The following is a 20293-nucleotide window of genomic DNA, read 5'->3' as shown; positions in this document are numbered from 1 at the left end:
CCTGACAGGACCCTGAGTGGGAGCGTCTGATAATCGCAGGACTCCACAGGGAGCAGCAGTGCCTGCCAGGAATCCACAGACAGCGGCAGTGACCTCTGGGGCTCCGAGGGGAGCAGATATGCACCCAATGATCCCAAAAGGTGCGCTTGTGCATTTGTGGATCTCACAGGGATCACTTGTGCCTGCAGATTCCCCAAAACTGGGAGAAAGCCTCAGGATCCCTAAGCAGCAGAAGAAGAGGGAGCAGCAGGGACAGCAGAGGCAGGAGAATATCCCAAAGGGAGCTTCTGTGTCTCCTAAGACCTCACAGAGTGCACTTGTTCCACCTTGTTCTCCACAGGGAGCATCCAGGTTTCAACAGGAAGCACTCATGGCCTCCATGGCTCCACAAGATGCACCTGTGCCCGTGAACTTGTCCCCATTCCTACAGGGGACCCCAAAGGGAGCAGCAGTGCCCGGCAGAACCATAAATCAAGGGAAATACATGATCCCTCGCCATCTGTGGCAGCAGAAACCAAGTCCCTTTGCACAGTCCCATCCTGGACCATCCATGTCCAGTCAGAGTAAGAGGCTGTGTCAGTGGAGCACAGAAGTATCTGTAAGTCCCTTCCATCTCTTGTTTTTACTTATTTTCAGATGTATTTAAAAAAAAAATTAAACATTGACTTCAAATATGCTTCTATGTTTTCTAGGTCCTCTATTCAAATCCTTTTATATGGTATTTCAAAACTATAGAAAGATATGCGTTTAGATTTAGTCTAACAAGCACTCGACATTATGATTGTTTCTCAACAGGACAATGTAGGTGTGTGTCAGCCACCTCCCCAAAATAAAATATGTGTGGAAATTGACAAGAAGGTGCAGCTGAATCCTAAACCGAGAAGCCAGAATCAGATAAGCACTTCGCACCTGGACCAGAGCAGCCTTCAGCCCAGGTCCCAGCTGAACCGGAAGAGAGCATTGGGAAGTTCCCTCCTTTTTTTTCAGATTTAATAATGTAAACACTTTAATAATTTAATGACTAGTATCATATTCTTTTTAGTTTATAGAACCCTCATATTGAAATTGTAGAAGGAACATGTATTAAGATATTCTCTAAGAATCACTCATTAAATCTGGTCAGCATGACATGATATGTCTGTTCCTTCAACAGGACAATGCAGGTGTGGACCAGTCACCTCCACAAAAAATGCAGCGCTTGCCAATCAAAGCCAAGAACCAGCAGTTGGAACCAGGCAGCTTAAAGAAAATGTGCCTTTTATGTAGCATATTCATACATTTTTGTAACGTTTTAAATATTTAATATATATGTTATATTGTGTTGGTACGTTTGATTTAAATGCATAATAAAAAGTAAACTCTGTTTTTGTTTATATATCCAGGACAACACACATTAATATGAGACGCCACATAGGATTTAAATCAAACTTCGCTTATCAATACATAACACACGTGCATATACACCTATAAATTACTCGCATATACATGTATACTATTGGATGTTAAAAATGCATATATGAAATACACGTGCACACTAATATGAAATCCATACCAATACATATTATGTTAGTAATGACTGCATATACACTTGTGAATAACTTGCATATACATACAAACTTCCATGCATATACACCTATAAACACTCGCACATATATATAAACCCGTACACATCCATAAAACACTCGCGCATACATGTACGAAACGGGCGTGGTCAGAGAGTATATTACTGGCGTCCTAGGCTGTAAACACTGGTTTTCATAGAATGAAGCGAGAACGCTAGTAGCACAAGCACGGCCAGGAACGCAATACTCATTCCCTCATCTAGAGAGAACCGAGGTTACGTTAGGTAACCGATTCGTTCTCTTACGAGAGGTTCTCTCGTATTACGTAGCTAGCTAGCTAGCTTACGCTACGGGAACACCTGGTCAACGCCGTGCATGCTAAGCATCCACTATGAGTGGGAATAAATATATGTACATGTGACAAAGGCCAGCAGAGCGGGCCGGAAATTGTGTAGTACATAAGCACATGATAGAGAGGGACAGAGCGAAAACCGGTCTGTGTGAATAACTCCCTATAGTGCAGCTCAACCAGAAGAGCTGAAACATACTAGACTGCTAGTAGTTTAGCCTGCAAGGCGGGAACTTCCAGATTGTAAAATCTGACAAAGGTGGAGGGGGAAGCCCATCCCGCTGCCACACAAATGTCATGAATGGAAATTCCGCTGGACCATGCCCACGATGAGGCCATGCCTCTAGTGGAATGAGCCCTGATGCCCGGAGGGCATGGCAGGTCTTTTGATGCGTATGCGGCTGCAATTGCATCAACTATCCATTTGGATAGAGTCTGTTTCGAGGCGGCCGACCCCTTGGTGCGCCCACCAAACGAAACAAAAAGCTGCTCGGATCGTCTGACCGGAGCAGTGCGAGTAATGTATAATCTCAGGGCCCTGACCGGACACAGGAGATTAGAGTCAGATTCGCTATCGGATGCAGGCAGAGCCGATAGGGAAATAACTTGTGCCCTGAACGGGGTACCAATCGCTTTTGGCACATAACCATGTCTAGGTTTGAGAACGACTAAGGAGTCATTGGGCCCAAACTCGAGACAGGAAGCGCTAATGGACAGGGCGTGAAGGTCTCCCACACGTTTTAGTGACGCGAGCGCGAGCAGAAAATCTGTTTTGAGCAAAAGGTATTTGAGGTCCACGGTGTTTAGCGGTTTGAATGGGGGGGCTTTCATAGCTTCGAGAACTATGGAAAGGTCCCAAATCGGCACCGAAGGGGGGTGTGGGGGGTTCATCCTTCTAGCTCCCCTGAGGAAGCGGATGACCAAGTCATCTTTGCCCAGTGACTGGCCGCGCCGGGGTTCAACGAACGCTGCGACGGCTGCCACATACACCTTGAGAGTGGACGGGGACCTGCCCTCGTCCAACATCTCTTGGAGAAAAAATAGCAAGGAAGGAACCTCGCATGACCGTGGGTCCAAGTTTCTGTCGGTGCACCATTTAGAGAACATATCCCATTTAGACGCATAGAGCCTTCTAGTAGAAGCCGCTCTAGCCTGCATGATCGTGTTTAACACTCCCTCTGGCATAGCAACGGGTAGTTGTTGATGACCCACGCATGTAGTGCCCAGCGCTCTGGGTGGGGATGCCAGATCGTGCCGCGAGCTTGAGAGAGGAGATCTGCTCTGACTGGAATGGGCAACGGGGCTGTCTGTGACAGCTGAGTGAGCTCCGGAAACCAAGTCTGACCCTCCCAACGCGGGGCTATGCGGAGCACCGAGTGGCGTGTTTCCCTGATTCTCTGAAGCACCTTTGGTAGCAGAGAAACCGGAGGGAATGCATAAAGCGGGCGGCTGGGCCAGGTCTGGGCTAGCGCGTCCTCGCTCTTTGAGAAAAATATCGGGCAGTGGGTGTTTTCTTCTGAGGCGAAGAGGTCCACCTCTGCTCTGCCGAATATTCGCCACAGCTTTTAGACTGTAAGAGTGTGCAGGGACTATTCCCCGGGGGGAATGGGGTTCCTGGACAGACTGTCTGGACCGTCGTTCAGATGGCCCGGCACGTGACGAGAGCAGGTGACACTGAGACCAAACTAAGATGCGTTCTGTCAGCCGGAAGAGATTCCTGGATCTGACTCCGCCCTGACGGTTTAGATAGGAGACCACGGCTATATTGTCCGAACGGATCAGCACGTGGTGACCGTGAATGCGCGGAAGAAAGTGCGTGAACGCGTTCTCGACCGCCAGCATCTCCAAACAGTTCATGTGTGGAGGAGGCTCTCCTGAGCTGACCAGGGGCCGAAGGCCGGTGAGCCCTCGCAGACCGCACCCCAACCCGTGCAGGATGCGTCTGTCGAGATGACTTTTCGGCGAGAAAGGGTCCCCCTGGAAACGCCCCGCTGAAACCATTCTGCCACCGTCCATGGCTGCAGAGCTTTGATACAGGTCTGCGTCACTTTTTATCAGCTGGCGGCCCGTGGTCCACGCACGGTGAGACACGGCTCTTCAACCAGTGCTGAAGCGGGCGCATTCGCAGTAACCCCAGCTGGAGCACCGCGGAGGCTGAGGCCATGTACCCCAACGCCTTCTGAAAAGTTTTCAGAGGTGTGAGTCTGTTCATCTGAAAAGATGCGGCGAGACGCTTAACACGGCGTGCGCGCTGTGTTGACAGACGAGCCGTCATCGTGACCGAGTCTAGCTCTATACCCAAGAAGGACATAGTCTGACTGGGTTGTAGTGCGCTCTTTGTCCAGTTGACAGAGAGGCCCAAAGCTTTCAGATGGTCGAGGAGAACTGTACGATGAGACAGTAGCTCTCTCTGTGATTGTGCCAAAATCAGCCAGTCGTCCAAATAGTTCAGTATTCGCAGCCCCTGACTCCGCAGGGGGGCGAGCGCCGCATCCATGCACTTCGTGAACGTACGGGGTGCTAGGGATAGGCTGAACGGAAGGACGGTGAATTGATAAACCTGGCCTTCGAAGGCGAAACGTAAGAATGCCCTGTGAAGGGGATTTATCTGAATCTGAAAGTAAGCATCTTTCAGATCTAGTGAAATGAACCAGTCCCCCTGGCGCACATGCGCGAGGAGTTTTCTGATAGTGAGCATTTTAAACGGTCTCTTCATGAGAACTTTGTTCAGAAATCTGAGGTCTAAGATTGGTCTGAGGCCGCCGTCTTTCCTGGGAACCAGAAAATAACGTCCGTAAAAGCCCGACTCGATCATAAACAGAGGAACTCTCTCTATAGCCCTTTTGCACAATAGCTTTGCTATCTCTGAACGGAGCAGCGTCACTGCTTCTGGTTTCACAATAGTTTCTAGCCGCGCTCGAAAACGTGGAGGGCGGCGGTGAAACTGTAAACGATAGCCTAGCTTTATCGTGTTTAGCACCCACTGGGAATTTCCCGGAATAGCTTCCCACGCTTTGAAGCGTAACGCTAGAGGGTGAATGGCTACATGGTCCCCGTCGCCACACATAGCGGGCTGCGTGAGCGCGCTCATAGTGTTTATAACAGCAGGGACTTACACTCGGAAAGGAGTTTATGGGCCGTGTAACAGAGTAAGCAGAGGTGGGACGCGCTCACGGGCTCGTGGGCGCGCTTATGCACTCTGAAACTCGAGCGGGTTGGAACCGCTTTATGAGAGTGGACTCTGTGTGAAACACGGGAACTGAAGTGCTTTTGTGTATGAGTGTATTTTTTACACAGGAGGCTTTTATGCTCATTATGAGATTTCTCTGGGTCGCCGTGAAAACGGCGTTTGTGCTCATGCAAGCGGGAAGGGGGACCGGCTTGGTAATGGCGGAGTACACTGCTGTAGTAGCCACGTGAGCGGGGACTAACAGAGGGCGAAACTTTGACGGCGGTCCGGCCGCGGCAGGAGAGCGCCGTCTTTTTCTCAGCTGTGCTAGGCAGACTTCGAGTGATCGGGTTTCAGCGCGATCCTAGGCCGAGGCCCCCGAGGAGGCGGCGGTCTGTGGCGGCGGTCTGTGGCGGCTGTCAGAGCGAGAACGAGGGCGGCCGCCCTGGCGTCGCTGAAAAGTCTGACTGTGCTGAGCTGGGCGCTGGGGTGGGGCTCGTGCAGGAGGCGGGTCACGTGAGCGGCCTGCAGAGGAGCTAGCGCGACGAGGCAGAAAGAGATTCATGGCCTGGGAGGCTTTCTGCACTTCGGAAAATCGGTCGACGATACCCGTGACAGCAGATCCGAAGAGGCCGGATGGAGAGAGCGGGGCATTGAGAAAGGCGGTGCGCTCAGAATCTCCCATGTCGGCGAGTGTGAGCCACAAATGTCTCTCAGACACACAAATGGCGGCCATGCATTTCCCCAGGGCTTGAGCAGCAGATTTTGTAGCGCGAAGGGCAATGTCCGTGGCGCTCCTCAAATCCGCGACTGAAGGGGGATTTTTTTCTGCTCTCGTCCCATTCACGAAGTATGTCACCCTGTAGTATCTGAAGGACGGACATGGAGTGAAGTGCAGAGGCTGCTTGGCCGGCGGCTGAGTAAGCGCGGACGTGAAAGCTTGAAGTCGCTCTGCAGGCTTGAGGGGAGCACAGGTGATGAGCGCCAGGGCGGAGGGCGGGCACAGAGGTGCGGCGACCAGGTCCTCTACAGGAGGAATGGAGAGATAACCCTTCTCTGCGGCTCCGACCACAACGCGAAGCGGGGTGGAAGAGTCAGAGCGAGTTCTAGCAGAGAGCGGGGGGTTCCAGGACTTCGTGAGTTCCGCGGAAGTAGCTGCCGTCCATACGGTTGATGGTCTGCTCAGGGGGAGGAGACCAATCGAGCCCGAGGCGTTCGACGGCTTGTGAGCGAGAAGCGAACATGTTTCCTTGATGTCCGCGGCGTCATCGGAGGCGACAGGCTCCGGCGGGATGAACGCTTCTAGCTGGGGTTCCGGCGGCCTCTGAGAGCGGCGTTTCTTCTTCCGCGGCGAAGTCAGAGGCGGCGCGGAAGCAACTTTAGTGGCCTGAAGTCGAGCCCGCAGGGTCGACAACGGCATGTCCTCGCAGAGATCGCAGCCGCCATCGGCGAGGGCGAGCTCGGCGTGCTCCAATCCGAGGCAGAGAGCGCAGATGAAGTGGCTGTCTCCAGTCTCGAGGGGAGCGCGGCAAGAACCGCAGGAGGATTTACGAGACATCTTTAAAAAGACGCTCGGCTCTTTTAGATACAAATAAGTACAGGAAGATTTTTTGTAAAAAGGATACAAATCCGTCGGATGGCGCTAGCTCGCAGGACGGCTGAAGGTGGCGAAGACGGTCTCCCAGATGCTCGCTAGAGTTGCCTTTTCGACGACGGCGGCTTCTCTCAGGGTCAGCAGATGCGTGTAGCCTCGCTGAAGAGATGAAAATCAGAGTTTACAGCCTGGGACGCTGTTTATACTCTCTGACCACGCCCGTTTCGGCGGGTTCTGAAGCAATGAGAGCGGGTCAGACTCTCATTGGTCGAGAGTTCATTTGCGTCTCCTCATAGGCTTATGCAGTTCTCTATGAGTGAACCAATGAGCTGCTATAGCTAGCCCGCTCATGGTCTGCTGCAGCTGAACTGCGTTGACAATGGATACAAAATTATAGGATAATTTTTTGGCTTCAAATTCTCAGAAAAGATTAATCTTTCCCGTAGCGTAAGCTAGCTTACGCAATACTCGTTCCCTCATCTAGAGAGAACCGAGGTTACGTTAGGTAACCGATTCGTTTTAAGTGGTTATTTGAAAATGGTTATTTAAAAATATATATTATTAATACAGGGGTCCAAGCAGCACTGAAGGTCTTGCAAGCTATCTGAACCAACCAACATCTAGCCTACTTGTTTTTGTTTAAGACACCAGAAAGTAGTTATGCACAATTTAACAAATAAAAATGTCCCATTTTGAGCTGATGATATAGGCTATTTATTAAAAAGTGTGGTAGTTTCACTTCTAAAAACATTGAACAGTAGTTTAAACACAACACAACGACTTTTTAGCTGCAAATTATGACAATTAATCTATGACATCCTACATGGTTAAAATCAGTTTACATACACCATCGACCTCACCTATCATGACAGTAAAATGTAGGCTACAGTATGTTCTTCTTCTTCTTCTGTTTGAACCCCTGTGACTGCAGCGGCAATGTTAGATCAATATGGTTGGTTTTACAGTAATAGCAATAACCACGTACTAGTACCTTTCTGACGGAAACTATGGATACCATCATGTCAAATATTTGTCAGGGCAGCAATGAATGAATATGAATATTTGTTTTTTAATAAACGGAGCAGGTGTAAAGATGTCACTGTCCCTTTAAGAGACACGGGCTGACAGACTGAGCGCATATGCAGAGGCTCCCCGTCATCATAACGGCTGTACTGAGACAGACACACAACATCCGTTGAGATCCCTCCTGATATTAAACATCACTCGTGTCGTGTGGTCGGAATGGAGATGTTGAATAATCGACTAAAATAAGGAAAAGTCCTCGCAGAGATCAAGATGGTGTCGTGGATCATTTCGCGAATGGTGGTGTGAGTGTATATGCGGCGCGCGCGTGTGTTTGTGTTGTGTTGCTGCGGATACATGAGGCTTTTCAATGGAAATATAAATAATTCTGCTTATTTTTGCAGGGAAAGGCTTTAATAGTAACAATTATAGGGATCTAAAGATATTCAGCTACTCATATAAATTGCATATAGGGTTAAATTAATAAACCAAAGCGATGACTTCATCCAAACGAGGATGGTTCACCATTTGTGTTGCTTGTTGTGTGATTTTCACCTGGATCAAAATGCCCTAGGTATGAAATTGGGTCTTAATGTACCAAACACTTCTATAGAGAATGTGAAATATAGAAATGTTAAAAAACAAAACATATGGGCAGGTTTTAGGCGTCCCAGATGTATTGGATTACACCCGTCACATCATCTCCTTTGTATGCTGATGTCATCATACTTTCAATTGCATATTTTTAAAATCACAAACTGTGATCAAAGACTTCTGAGATGGGTTTTTCACTAAGAAGGCCTACCTGCCCAGCTGATTTGTCCCGGCTGGTAACGTTACATAATCTGTTCCATATGACTCATTTGTGAAATGTTTGGGTCTAGTGGGTTCCTTAGTGAGATGTACAGTCGTGATTTTGATTCTCATTGGATCATACTCCGAATACTAACTCCATGATTAATCGATTACATCAAACACTTATGCCATACATGCCTGTGCCGAACAAATTGTCCCAAAGACTGCTTAGGCAAATGGCAGAGGCTAAATTCATTGTTTGTTGGTCAGGATCGAGGCCATTAGAAACAAAAATCAGGCATCATTATCGTGGTTTTGCTGAATCTCATGGAATGCTCTTTGCGGTGGCTTTAACTGTGGTGAGCAGATGCATTATGGGAGTCAGGCTAGTTGTAATGGGACAGAGGGCATGTGGTCTGCCATGCGCCAGACTGCCTCGTCCTCATGCTTCATTATGCATTACACATGGTGCACGGTCTATACACATTTACAGAATATAATACATCACATACATAACCATAAGTTAAAGGGATAGGCCTAGTTCACCTAAAAATGAACATTTTATCATTACTTACAGGTTTGGAACAACTTGAGGGTATGAGTTTGTTTCTTCTGTAACCCCAGTTGACGGTAGCACTTGACTTCCATGGTGCCGTCAACTCTCTGGTTACCAACATTCTTCAAAATATCTTCTTTTGTGTTCAACAGCAGATAGAAACTCATACAGGTTTGGAACAACATGAGGTTGAGTATATAACAAAGTTTTAATTTTTGGGTGAACTATCCCTTTAAAGCATGTTTTTGAAGTCCGCATATAGCAGAAGTTACGATATGTTTCTTCTCTATTGTGATGTATATCTGTGTGAAATGGCTTCTCGAACAAGATAAAATGTAGGGTGCATGGGACTTGATTTTGTCCATGGGGAATTGATTGGATGGTTGTGGTTTGCTATTGGTCGATCCCGTGTGAGTGACAGGTTGCCCCGCCCTCACGCCAGTAAACGCGCCATCAGAGAAGAGATGTCGCTGCAAGAGGGAGCGGAATTTATTTTAATGAAAGATTTCAAGGGCATGTGATTTAAAAAAAAAAAAAAAATTGCGCACAGATAAATCATTGATAATAAACTGCAATATTCCATTATAAAATAAGAATAGCCAATTTTGATTTCATGGTGACTTTAAGCCACAGGACACAGTGATCCAGATGCACTCATGCCAGCTGCAGTGGGTAGGTTTGGTCTGTCCTGTATCCTGTCATCCTCTTCTGGATCTACTTGTGCAGAACGTTCAGATTTTGTCGCCTCAGCACAAAATGGCATGTTTGTGTGTGTAGGAGCGCGGGTGTGCGAGGGCACGTGTCTGAGTTCATGCTGTACATGCAGGGCATCTGTGTGGAATCTGGTCCTTTTGTGTGTAGATCCGTCTTCATGCGCTCATAAATGATTTACTTTTAATGGCTCTCAGATTCAGAGTGTTTGCTTCCAATAGCGTCATGAAACATGCTGGTGTGTGTACAGTAGGGTTAGTATTGACTGGGATACGATTTATGAGCTTGCTTTTCACTGAAGTGCAGAGCCTCTTAATAATTGTATCAGTCACCACCAGTATTGGTTGTGTGATTCATAAACTTGTTTATTTCTGTTCTGCTAGATTTTTTTGAATGCACTGGAGATAGCCATCCTCTAACACTTAAAATAGGCAGCCTCTTAAGTGTTGTAATTGTGTCCTGTAACTTGAGGTAATGGTGCAAGTGAAATTTTAGCTGCTGAAGTGAGTTGGTAAGATGAGCTTGCCTGTTTCTGCTGGGAGTGTGTTCAATAAGGGTCTTTTCTCTCTACAGCCTGGCCTTCGGGACTCTCTACCCAGCCTATTCCTCTTATAAGGCTGTGAAGACGAAAAACGTCAAGGAGTATGTGAGTATTTCAGTATGGCTTCAATTAGGATATTTGTTCTTATTTTTTACTCTTTTGTAATGTTGTAGTTATGTTCAATTATATTGCTATTAGTGCTGTCAAACGATAAAAATATTTAATCACGATTAATCGCGTTAATGCCATAGTTAACTCGCGATTAATCACAATTAATCGCACATTTTTATCTATTCTAAATGTCTCTTGATTTCTTTTTGTCCCATTATTTTTTTCTAATTTTAATGCTCTTATCAACATGGAAAAGTGGATCGGCTTGCTTTGTGCAAATGTTTTTTATTGAAAACAACATTGACAATACTGTGTTCAATTTCACACTAACATTCTCACTTGGAGCAAATAATCTCTCACACAATGTCACACTGTCCATCAATAAAAGGGTGAAAGAAATACTGACGAGGTCCTGATATTGACGAGGGGGCGGAGAATTCGCATCAGCTGTGTGTGTGTGTGCTTGGCCATCAAGTGGTATTTCAGACTGGACGTGTTGCGATGACGATAGCTCAGTTCACAACGACAAAACACATAGATCACTTTGGTCTTGTCAGTCGGGATGGAACCATTTGGCAACTTTTTAAAAGTAAACTTTCAATTCAGAATCTTATTGGCATCCATTTCGGCGTCTTGCGCTCGTCATCCACTCAAAACGTAACGTTAACCTACTATTTGGCCGGCTCGCAACAAGTGTGTTTCAGGTCTAGCTAGATCCGGTGCTTTCAGACAGGACGCGGAATGTGCGGCGCTACGCCAGTTTTCAAAACTTTTTGGATGCCAAAACGTTTATTGGCCGCGCTGGTAATCGTCACAACGGCAAAAGTTGAACTATTTTGAATTTTGACCGCGGTGTGCGCGCCACTGCTCTTGCGCTTTGGTTGACGAAGCAACAAAACGTCCTCGTGCGGCACAAGCCATTGAAATGAATGGGTTTCATAGCGCAGGGCTGCGCATGCCACGTCCGGTTGCAAAAGCATGTGAAAAAAACTACAAAGTTTGCTAGGCCAAAAAGACTGTTAATCGCGCGATAAAAAAATTAATCGCGTTAAAATGGGTTTGCGTTAACGCCGTTAATAACGCGTTTAACTGACAGCCCTAATTGCTATTAGTGCTGTCAAACGATTAAAATATTTAATCGCGATTAATCACATTAATGTCATAGTTAACTTGCGATTAATCGCACATTTTATCTATTCTAAATGTCTCTTGATTTCTTTTTGTCCCATTATTTTTTTTCTCATTTTAATGCTCTTATCAACATGGAAAAGTGGATCGGCTTGCTTTGTGCAAATGTTTTTTTATTGAAAACAACATTGGTATATACTGTGTTCAATTTCACACTAAAACATTTTCACTTGGAGCAAATAATCTCTCACACAATGTAACACTGTCCATCAATAAAAGGGTGAAAGAAATACTGACGAGGTCCTGATACTGACGAGGGGGCGGAGAATTCGCATCAGCTGTGTGTGTGTGTGCTTGGCCATCAAGTGGTATTTCAGACTGGACGTGCTGCGATGATGATAGCTCAGTTCACAACGACAAAACACACAGATCACTTTGGTCTTGTCAATGGAACCATTTGGCAACTTTTTAAAAGTAAACTTTCCATTCAGAATCTTTTGATTGGCATCCATTTCGGCGTCTTGCGCTCGTCATCCACTCAAAACGTAACGTTAACCAACTATTTGACCGGCTCGCAAGCCCAAACAAGTGTGTGCGGCGTGCCTGTTGTTTTGTTTCCGGTCTAGCTAGATCCGCTTGCGCTTTTTTAAAACATCCTCGCGCGCATGCCGCGTCCTGTTGCAAAAGCATGTGAAAAACTACAAAGTTTGCTAGGCCAAAAAGACCGTTAATCGCGCGATAAAAAAATTAACGCCGTTAATAACGCGTTTAACTGACAGCCCTAATTGCTATTAATTGGACAAGCTTTTACTTTAGGTTGGTCGCTTTTGCAGAAAATGCTGAGTATATATAGGCCTACTATATACATGATATAGTACTAGCCTATATCTATTTTATATACTATGCTATATATGGGTCTACTATATTTTACTATGCTATATGTAGGCTAGGCCTACCATATTTTACTCTTTTATTTACTATGCTACGTATAGGCCAGCTATATCTCATATATATATATATATATATATATATATATATATACTATGCTATCTATATTTTACTTTACTATGGCTATATTTTATCTATATATAAATATTTTGATAGCTAGTTTGGCAACAAATGTTGGTTGTTGTTAGTTATTTATACTATATATTTGGTACCGAGGTTGAAAGGTTGAGCCTGAGGAATTCACTGACTAAACCATACAATTTGTGTAAATGGAATATTTATTTTTCTTTCTGCTATGCCATACTATAGCCTATGCTATTGTTGAAATATATACATGCATCATACTATTTTTGGAAACGATTTATCTTGGAGTCGCAGGTTACTAGTTGCTATGGAAACCACTAGGGCAGCAGTTTGCTCCCACAGACACCATTTTTAGTCTCATCTGTATTACAAATAGGACCACTTTCCATTCATTTAGACATGTTTAGTAAAAGGTTTGGACATTTCGTAACCTTTTATTCTTCTGTTTTCTTGTGGAAAAGCACAAGCTTTTTATTAAAAAGCAAACATAGGGATGTGTCATTTGATAATTGCTTAATTGGCTGTTAATCTTATTGGCAGTACAGATAGAGACAAATCCATTGGCAATGGTGACATAAGCAAGCAGTCATGCTGCACAAGGCTGTATTCAGCAAGAGCATGTGACCTGATGTGTGCTGATGTCATGTGTACACGTGTGTTTTTCTTTCCTCAGGTGAAATGGATGATGTACTGGATAGTGTTTGCGATATTTACGACGGCAGAGACGATCACAGATATGCTTCTCTCTTGGTCAGTCAACTGATTTTTTTTTAATGTATTTATCATGCTATATACATAAAAAAAATGTATAAGCTACAAAAAATTATTTATTGTTATATGATAATATGGTCATCTTTATCCCTATCATTATTATTAATGATTATTCATTTATCTTTACTTTTGTTGCATTAATCGTTAACATGTTGACCTCCCATTTTGCCAGGTTTCCATTTTATTTTGAGCTTAAGATTGCCTTTGTGGTCTGGCTGTTGTCCCCGTACACCAAGGGCTCCAGCGTGCTGTACCGCAAGTTCGTGCACCCCACGCTCTCCAATAAAGAAAAGGTACAAATGAACTTGCTTCATGAATATAATCAAACTATTGTTAAAGGTGGTTGTTTTCAAAGAGGTTTCCTGAGCACTCCACCAATCAGGGAGTTAAGGCAGAGTAATGGATTTGTGTTGCATGACGTATGTGTGTGTTACAGGAAATTGATGAGTACATAACCCAGGCTAAAGACCGCAGTTATGAGACCATGATGCGGTTTGGGAAGAGAGGACTCAACATTGCAGCTACTGCAGCCGTCACAGCCGCCTCAAAGGTGAAATTAAAGTATTCATTTCTTTAAAAGATCAAACTTTTGATCAGTAGCATATAATAATATTTCTTTCTGAAATTAAAACATAATATACTTTTTTTGTGGTGGAGCCAATAAAAATATAGGCAAGTAAAACCCAGCATATAAAAATTCTTATTGTTGTGACCTGTAGGTGCAGATGTTTGTTGCATATAAAGTTAAAGGGATAGTTCACACAAAAATGAAAAATCTGTCATTTACTCACCCTCATGTCCTTCCAAACCCATAAGACTTTAGTTTATCTTCAGAACACAAATTAAGTTATTTTTAATTGAATCTGAGAGCTTTCTGTCCCTCCATTGACAGCTATGCAACTACCACTTTGACGCTTCAAAAAGTTAAAAAAGAGATTGTGAAATTAATCCATATGAATTGAGTGCTTTAGTTCAAATTTTCTGGTTCAATGGAGGGACAGAAAGCTCTCAGATTTCATTAAAAAAGATCTTCATTTGTGTTCCAAAGATGAATGAAAGTCTTTCGTGTTAGGAACAACATGACAGTAAATGATGACTGACACATTTCTTTTACCCAAAAATGAAAAATCTGTGTATATTTTGTGTAGTGTAGTTTCAAGTTCACATTTGTCTTTTATTCAAACTGTGTTTAGCAAAGAACAAGTACGTACAGTAATATTGATATGCATCTTGAATAAGAATATGCAATTGTAATGTTTGTCTTTTGTGTATTGAACTGCAGGGTCAGGGTGTGTTATCAGAGAAGCTGCGCAGTTTCAGCATGCAGGATCTGACTCTGATTCAGAACGAAGACGAGCTGCAGCTGGACAGCACAGACGACACCCACACCGCAGCCACGCTACCTCGTGCTAAAACTGTCACGCGCTCAGGTAACACACAAAACAACAGTCCTAACTAGGGATGCTGCTAACCATTAACCAACTACCGATTAAAGCCAGGTAGGGTATAGGCAAATGATTTTTTTTAAGAAACTTTTTGTTATACTGGTTGAAACTCTCTTCACATCCTGATAGCAATCACTAATAGAAATGGTCTAAATATTAAAACGTGTACTTATATCTTCTGTGGAAGTCTCAGGACCAAAACATGCCTGACAACATTTCAATACCTGGGTGCACCCGCTCGTGCAGACGTCATCAGTGTGTTTGAGAGTTGTAGACAGACAGTCACCAAGCACCACAAAAAAACCAGCAGCCACCTTTTACAGTTCCCCCTGAACCAAAACAACGAGCTTATGCTGCGCCGTGTCTTAACCGTAATTATGAGATTGCAACCAGTGACGTTCTACCTGGAGCTGTTCACGACCTCAGACTCGGATTTATACGTTTCTATGTCAGCACTATCAACGCCGAAATTAATCTGCAGCAGTCAGGTGGTTCAAGTAAGACCTCTGTGAGCTGTTTACGTTCATTATTATTGTAATGTTATGTGCTTTGACACAGGAGGTAATTTAACGCTGTCTCTCGTGACGCTTTGCAGTATCTTCTGTGCATGGCTTTGGAGAGGCTCTAAAGAGAGGGTGGGATCTTATGCTTTTAAAGCTAGCTTGCTATTGCTAGACTCTCTGAAATTTCCTACCCTTCGTTTAATTATCGATAATAATTTAATCAATAAAACTTATCGATGGTTGATTAAGCAAGTTCATTGTTAGAGTGCGTAGTTTTGAGGTGCAAAATACGTGCAAGCAGACACATGAGGAAATATTAAGCGGGTGTAGTTACGTATTCTAAATGTATTAATGTCTTCAAGCCATGCAATAGATTAGGTAGGCTAGCTGTTTATTTCTAAACATGATTAACTAAGGGTCCAAAAAAAAAACCCAAACAAGTGATTTTACTGAACATAAGAACTACTTGTGTAAATGCCACAATAAAAGTACATAGAATAAACAATAAGTAATAAGATCCTGGTTGACGAGTGATGATCTTCCAGCGCTGTTTCTGCTGTGCGCTCTTATTCTGTGGCGCATGGTAAATGCACACCTGTCAATCTGGGATATGTTTCCCAAAGCCAACTATGGTCACAAGTTCTGTCGTTACTAATAGAGATCAATGGAAATTACGATCATAGTCGGCCAACGATGCTTTTGGGAAACGCACCCCTGAGCGATCGATCCAATCCAAGCGCGATCCTGATGTAAAACAGTGTCCGATTGGTACACATCTTCCCTACCCACTATCCCCACCCACCACATCCGAGATCCAGATCCGGAAAGTTTGGCAAGCTGTTTTGAACTCCCAAAACTAACTCCAAATTAACTTTGTTTCGGCCTAATGTTGTTTGAAATGATGTCACACCAGTTCGTTCTTCAATTTTACTTGAAGTGTATCTAGGACATAACTTTATGGAACTAAAACATAATAGGCCACGTTCACACAGTCAGTGTTTGGTTGCAAAACAACAACAGGTGTGACTCCCTAAATGTAATCCTGTACATACAGGCAGGGCCGGCTCTAGCCCTTTGGCTGCCCTAGGCGAGATTGAGTTTTGCGCCCCCCCCCCCCCCCCTTAAAAATACTTACAAATGATAAGTATTTATTAAACAAAAATGCTCTTATAGTCACTCCAAAACTTCAACAAGCAAATTATGACTTGAAGGATCAACTGTAATAAATTGTTCAATCATACAAAGAACGTTCAATGATATTTCTGTCATCCTACATAGTTGCATTGAACAAATAAATTTTGTCTGACCATGTAACTTGTAGTATATAAATTACAATTACTACCACCACTACTATTATTACTATTACATCTATTAGGCTGCTACAAGGCTAAGGGGGTTTCGGGGGTATGCCCCCCGTAAGAAAATTTTGTGCATTTTAATGTTAAATTCATCAATCTGGTGCACTTTGAGAGTTCAAAATTAAAAGCTCCAACCCATATTCAGTGTGCAAATTGAACAAAGAAAAATTCAAACCTCTTTTAGTTACAGTGTCTGTCTACATTACACTACTACATAATTATAGTTATAATATTAATTCCATGACAGTAATAGCCATAGGCTATATTGTAAAACAAATGCACTGAAAAATAAAGGAAACTTTCATAATTAGTTTTGTTACTTGTAAGTAACCCAGCGCCGCCAATTAAACAAAACAAAACAAAACGAATGGGCCGATGTACGAGTTTTATGGGCCACTAAGACAAAAAATAATATTAATAATAAAAGTATGAGATGTATCGGCCCAAAAAGCACGTCGGCCCACCGGGAATCTCCCGGTAGTCCCGATGGCCAGCATGCCTGTGCACAATACTAAGTAAATTTATTTCGTTTGACACCTTAATAGCTGAGATGAGAAGACTTATCTCTATACTGGGCTGTCTTTTTATCTAGTTGCTTTCTCCGTTTTCGTCCCTGTGCACCAGAGGGTTTCGATCAACGCGCCAGCAGCTGATCACTTGCCTAATGTAACGTAACATAAACCCCCCCCACCCCCCGTTAGGAAATGATCGACAATAATCATCAATTCAATCTAATAATCAGGTTGACAAGTAATTAAACATGTGGCTGGGGGGGCGCCTTAGGATGATCATGTTTAATAAACATGTTTTTGTTTCGCTTGTCATTATAATTCTGTGATTAATGGGAAGTAGGCCAAGGACGACACTAGTCAAGTCAAGTCAAGTCACCTTCATTTATATAGCGCTTTTTACAATACAGATTGTATCAAAGCGCTTCACAGTGATAACATGAAAACAATATAACAAAGTTTGTTTCTAAAAGAAATTGCGTCAACGTCCACCTTAAGTAAGGCAGATCAATAATATTATTGAATATTAAATGTTAAATGTCCCCAACTAAGCAAGCCAAAAGCCAAGGCAACAGTGGCAAGGAACCAAAACTCCATCAGGTGACAGAATGGAGAAAAAAACCTTGGGAGAAACCAGACTCAGTCGGGGGGCCAGTTCTCCTCTGGCCAACGAAGGAACAGTGCATGATTTGGGCAGCATTACAAGTCAGATTGGATCGGAACATTTAGAGTATTTTTTGGAAGTCCAAGTATGCACGCCGGTCTTAAGACGAGTTGTTGAGGATCAGTGCCGTCCACCATAGAGAGTCCATATCGCCCGTGTTGAGTCGTCACTTCATAGGCTTTGTGATTGGAGCATCTGAAGTCTCCGTGAGAGGCTGGATACAAACTGGAGCTGATGAACGCCATTTTCTCGGGACTCGCGTCCCGAGATAACAGCAGAAAAGCAAAGGGAAAATAATTAGCGTAGCTGCTGTTCATAATGATGATTTCCATAACACAGGCGTAAATGACAAAACATGAAGACAGTGACTCTTGCGTCCCAAAATCACCCCCCTCCGTCCCCCACTCTACTCAGCCCAGCTTACTGACCTCTACGTCCCTCCTGCTGCTGAGACCTAACCACAATCTCACAATCTCTCCGCAGCCCAACCATACGCGCCAACCCGTTGACTAAGGCTGTCGAGCCCCACTGGTGCGTGAATAGGCAGTTTCAGTGGACAACGGTTCCGAATGGCATACTACCTACCGCAACACAATATCTGCCCAACCACCCGTCATTCACGCAATATCCACAGGAACGTAATGACTGCAAATACTATGCAACCTATACAGATAACCTACAGTCTCTTCAAGTTTTATAGTATTAAATGCATTTGATCTGATTCAGCAGTATTATAAAAGGTAAGCATTATGTAAATGCTTGGCTAAAAAGATGCGTCTTTAATCTAGTTTTAAACTGGGACAGCGAGTCAGAGCCTCGAACAATATCAGGAAGGCTATTCCAGAGTTTAGGAGCTAAATGTGAGAACGCCCTCCCTCCTTTAGTGGACTTAGATATCCTAGGAATGACTAGAAGCCTCGAATTTAGTGATCTTAAAGAACGCGATGGATTGTAGGGCGATAGAAGGTCCATTAAATACACAGGAGCTAAACCATTTAGGGCTTTATAGGTCAGTAATAGTACTTTGTAATTGATACGGAACTTGATAGGTAACCAGTGTAGAGATGATAAAAATTGGTGTTATATGGTCATATTTTCTTGACCTAGTAAGAACTCTAGCGGCTGCATTTTGCACTAACTGTAGCTTGTTTATTGAGGATGCAGGACAACCAGCTAATAAAGCATTACAGTAATCTAGTCTCGAGGTCATGAATGCATGAACTAACTTTTCTGCATCGGAAACAGATAGCATGTTACGTAATTTAGCAATGTTTCTAAGATGGAAAAAGGCTGTTCTTGTAACATATGAAATATGATTTTCGAAAGACAAGTTGTGGTCTAGTATAACTCCCAGGTCTTTTACCGTAGAGGATAAAGTAACAGGACATCCTTCTATATTAAAGTTGTATTGTAAGTGGTTTTGTGGATAGTTTTTTGGACCAACAAGTAATACCTCCGTTTTATCTGGATTTAGTAGCAGGAAATTATGCGTCATCCAGCATTTTATATCTTTAAGACACTGTCAATTTTGATGAGTTAGTGTTTTCATCTGGCCGTGATGAAATATATAATTAAGTGTCATCAGCATAACAGTGGAAATTAATTCCATGTTTTCTTATAATATTACCAAGTGGCAGCATATATATTGAGAATAGCAGAGGGCCTAACACCGATCCTTGCGGCACTCCATAGTCTACTGACGTTATCTTCGATTTTTCCCCATTTAAACAAACAAAATGGTAACGGTCTGATAAATACGATCTGAACCAGCTTAATGCCTGTCCCTGAAAACCAGTGTAGATTTGTAGTCGATCCAAGAGTTTTTTATGATCGATAGTGTCAAACGCAGCACTAAGATCGAGTAGAACTAATATTGAGATACAGCCTTGGTCAGAAGCTAAAAGTAAATCATTTGTAATTTTAACTAGCGCAGTTTCTGTGCTATGATGCGGTTTGAATCCTGACTGAAATTTTTCATATATCTCATTTTCTTGCATGAAAGAGCACAATTGAGCGGACACAGTCTTTTCTAGTATTTTAGACATAAATGGAAGATTTGAAATCGGTCTGTAATTTGCTAAGTTATTTGGATCTAATTGCGGTTTCTTAATGAGAGGTTTTATTACTGCCAGCTTGAATATTTTTGGAACATGACCTAAAGATAAAGACGAGTTAATAATATTAAGAAGAGGCTCTTCCACTACAGGTAACACTTCTTTCAGAAATTTAGTTGGTATTGGATCTAATAAACATGTTGTTGGTTTAGATGCAATGATACGTTTATTTAGCTCTTCCTGTCCTATAGTTGTAAAGCGGTGTAGTTGTTCTTGAGGGGCGATAATTGAGGCTGAATCATAAGACACCATAGAGGATTGTACATTTACAATTGTGTTTCGGATGCTTTCTATTTTCTCATTGAAGTAGTTCATAAAATCATTACAGCTATACTGTAACGGAATAATTTGCTCGGGT

The 20293-nt window shown here is 43.4% G+C and overlaps 1 protein-coding gene across 2 annotated transcripts in view; it reads left to right on the top strand.

Moving 5' to 3' along the window:
* The first annotated feature begins 7832 nt into the window (after nt 1–7832).
* reep2 (receptor accessory protein 2) overlaps nt 7833–20293 on the top strand; it is a 36936-nt gene continuing 24475 nt past the window's right edge. For both annotated transcript variants that reach the window (XM_056250249.1, XM_056250248.1), the window contains exons 1-6: nt 7833–8002; nt 10333–10405; nt 13245–13321; nt 13515–13635; nt 13779–13892; nt 14625–14772. In XM_056250249.1, the coding sequence (XP_056106224.1) occupies nt 7971–8002; nt 10333–10405; nt 13245–13321; nt 13515–13635; nt 13779–13892; nt 14625–14772 (565 nt within the window). In that variant the 5' untranslated portion in view covers nt 7833–7970. The remainder of the gene's footprint in view (nt 8003–10332; nt 10406–13244; nt 13322–13514; nt 13636–13778; nt 13893–14624; nt 14773–20293) is intronic.

Source organism: Rhinichthys klamathensis, unplaced genomic scaffold (assembly GCF_029890125.1).
Source record: "Rhinichthys klamathensis goyatoka isolate OS25496 unplaced genomic scaffold, OSU_Roscu_1.1 h1tg000068l_1, whole genome shotgun sequence".
NCBI lineage: Eukaryota > Metazoa > Chordata > Actinopteri > Cypriniformes > Leuciscidae > Rhinichthys > Rhinichthys klamathensis.
The sequence above is the reverse complement of the archived record's forward strand: the minus strand, read 5'-3'. Positions and strand labels throughout refer to the sequence as shown.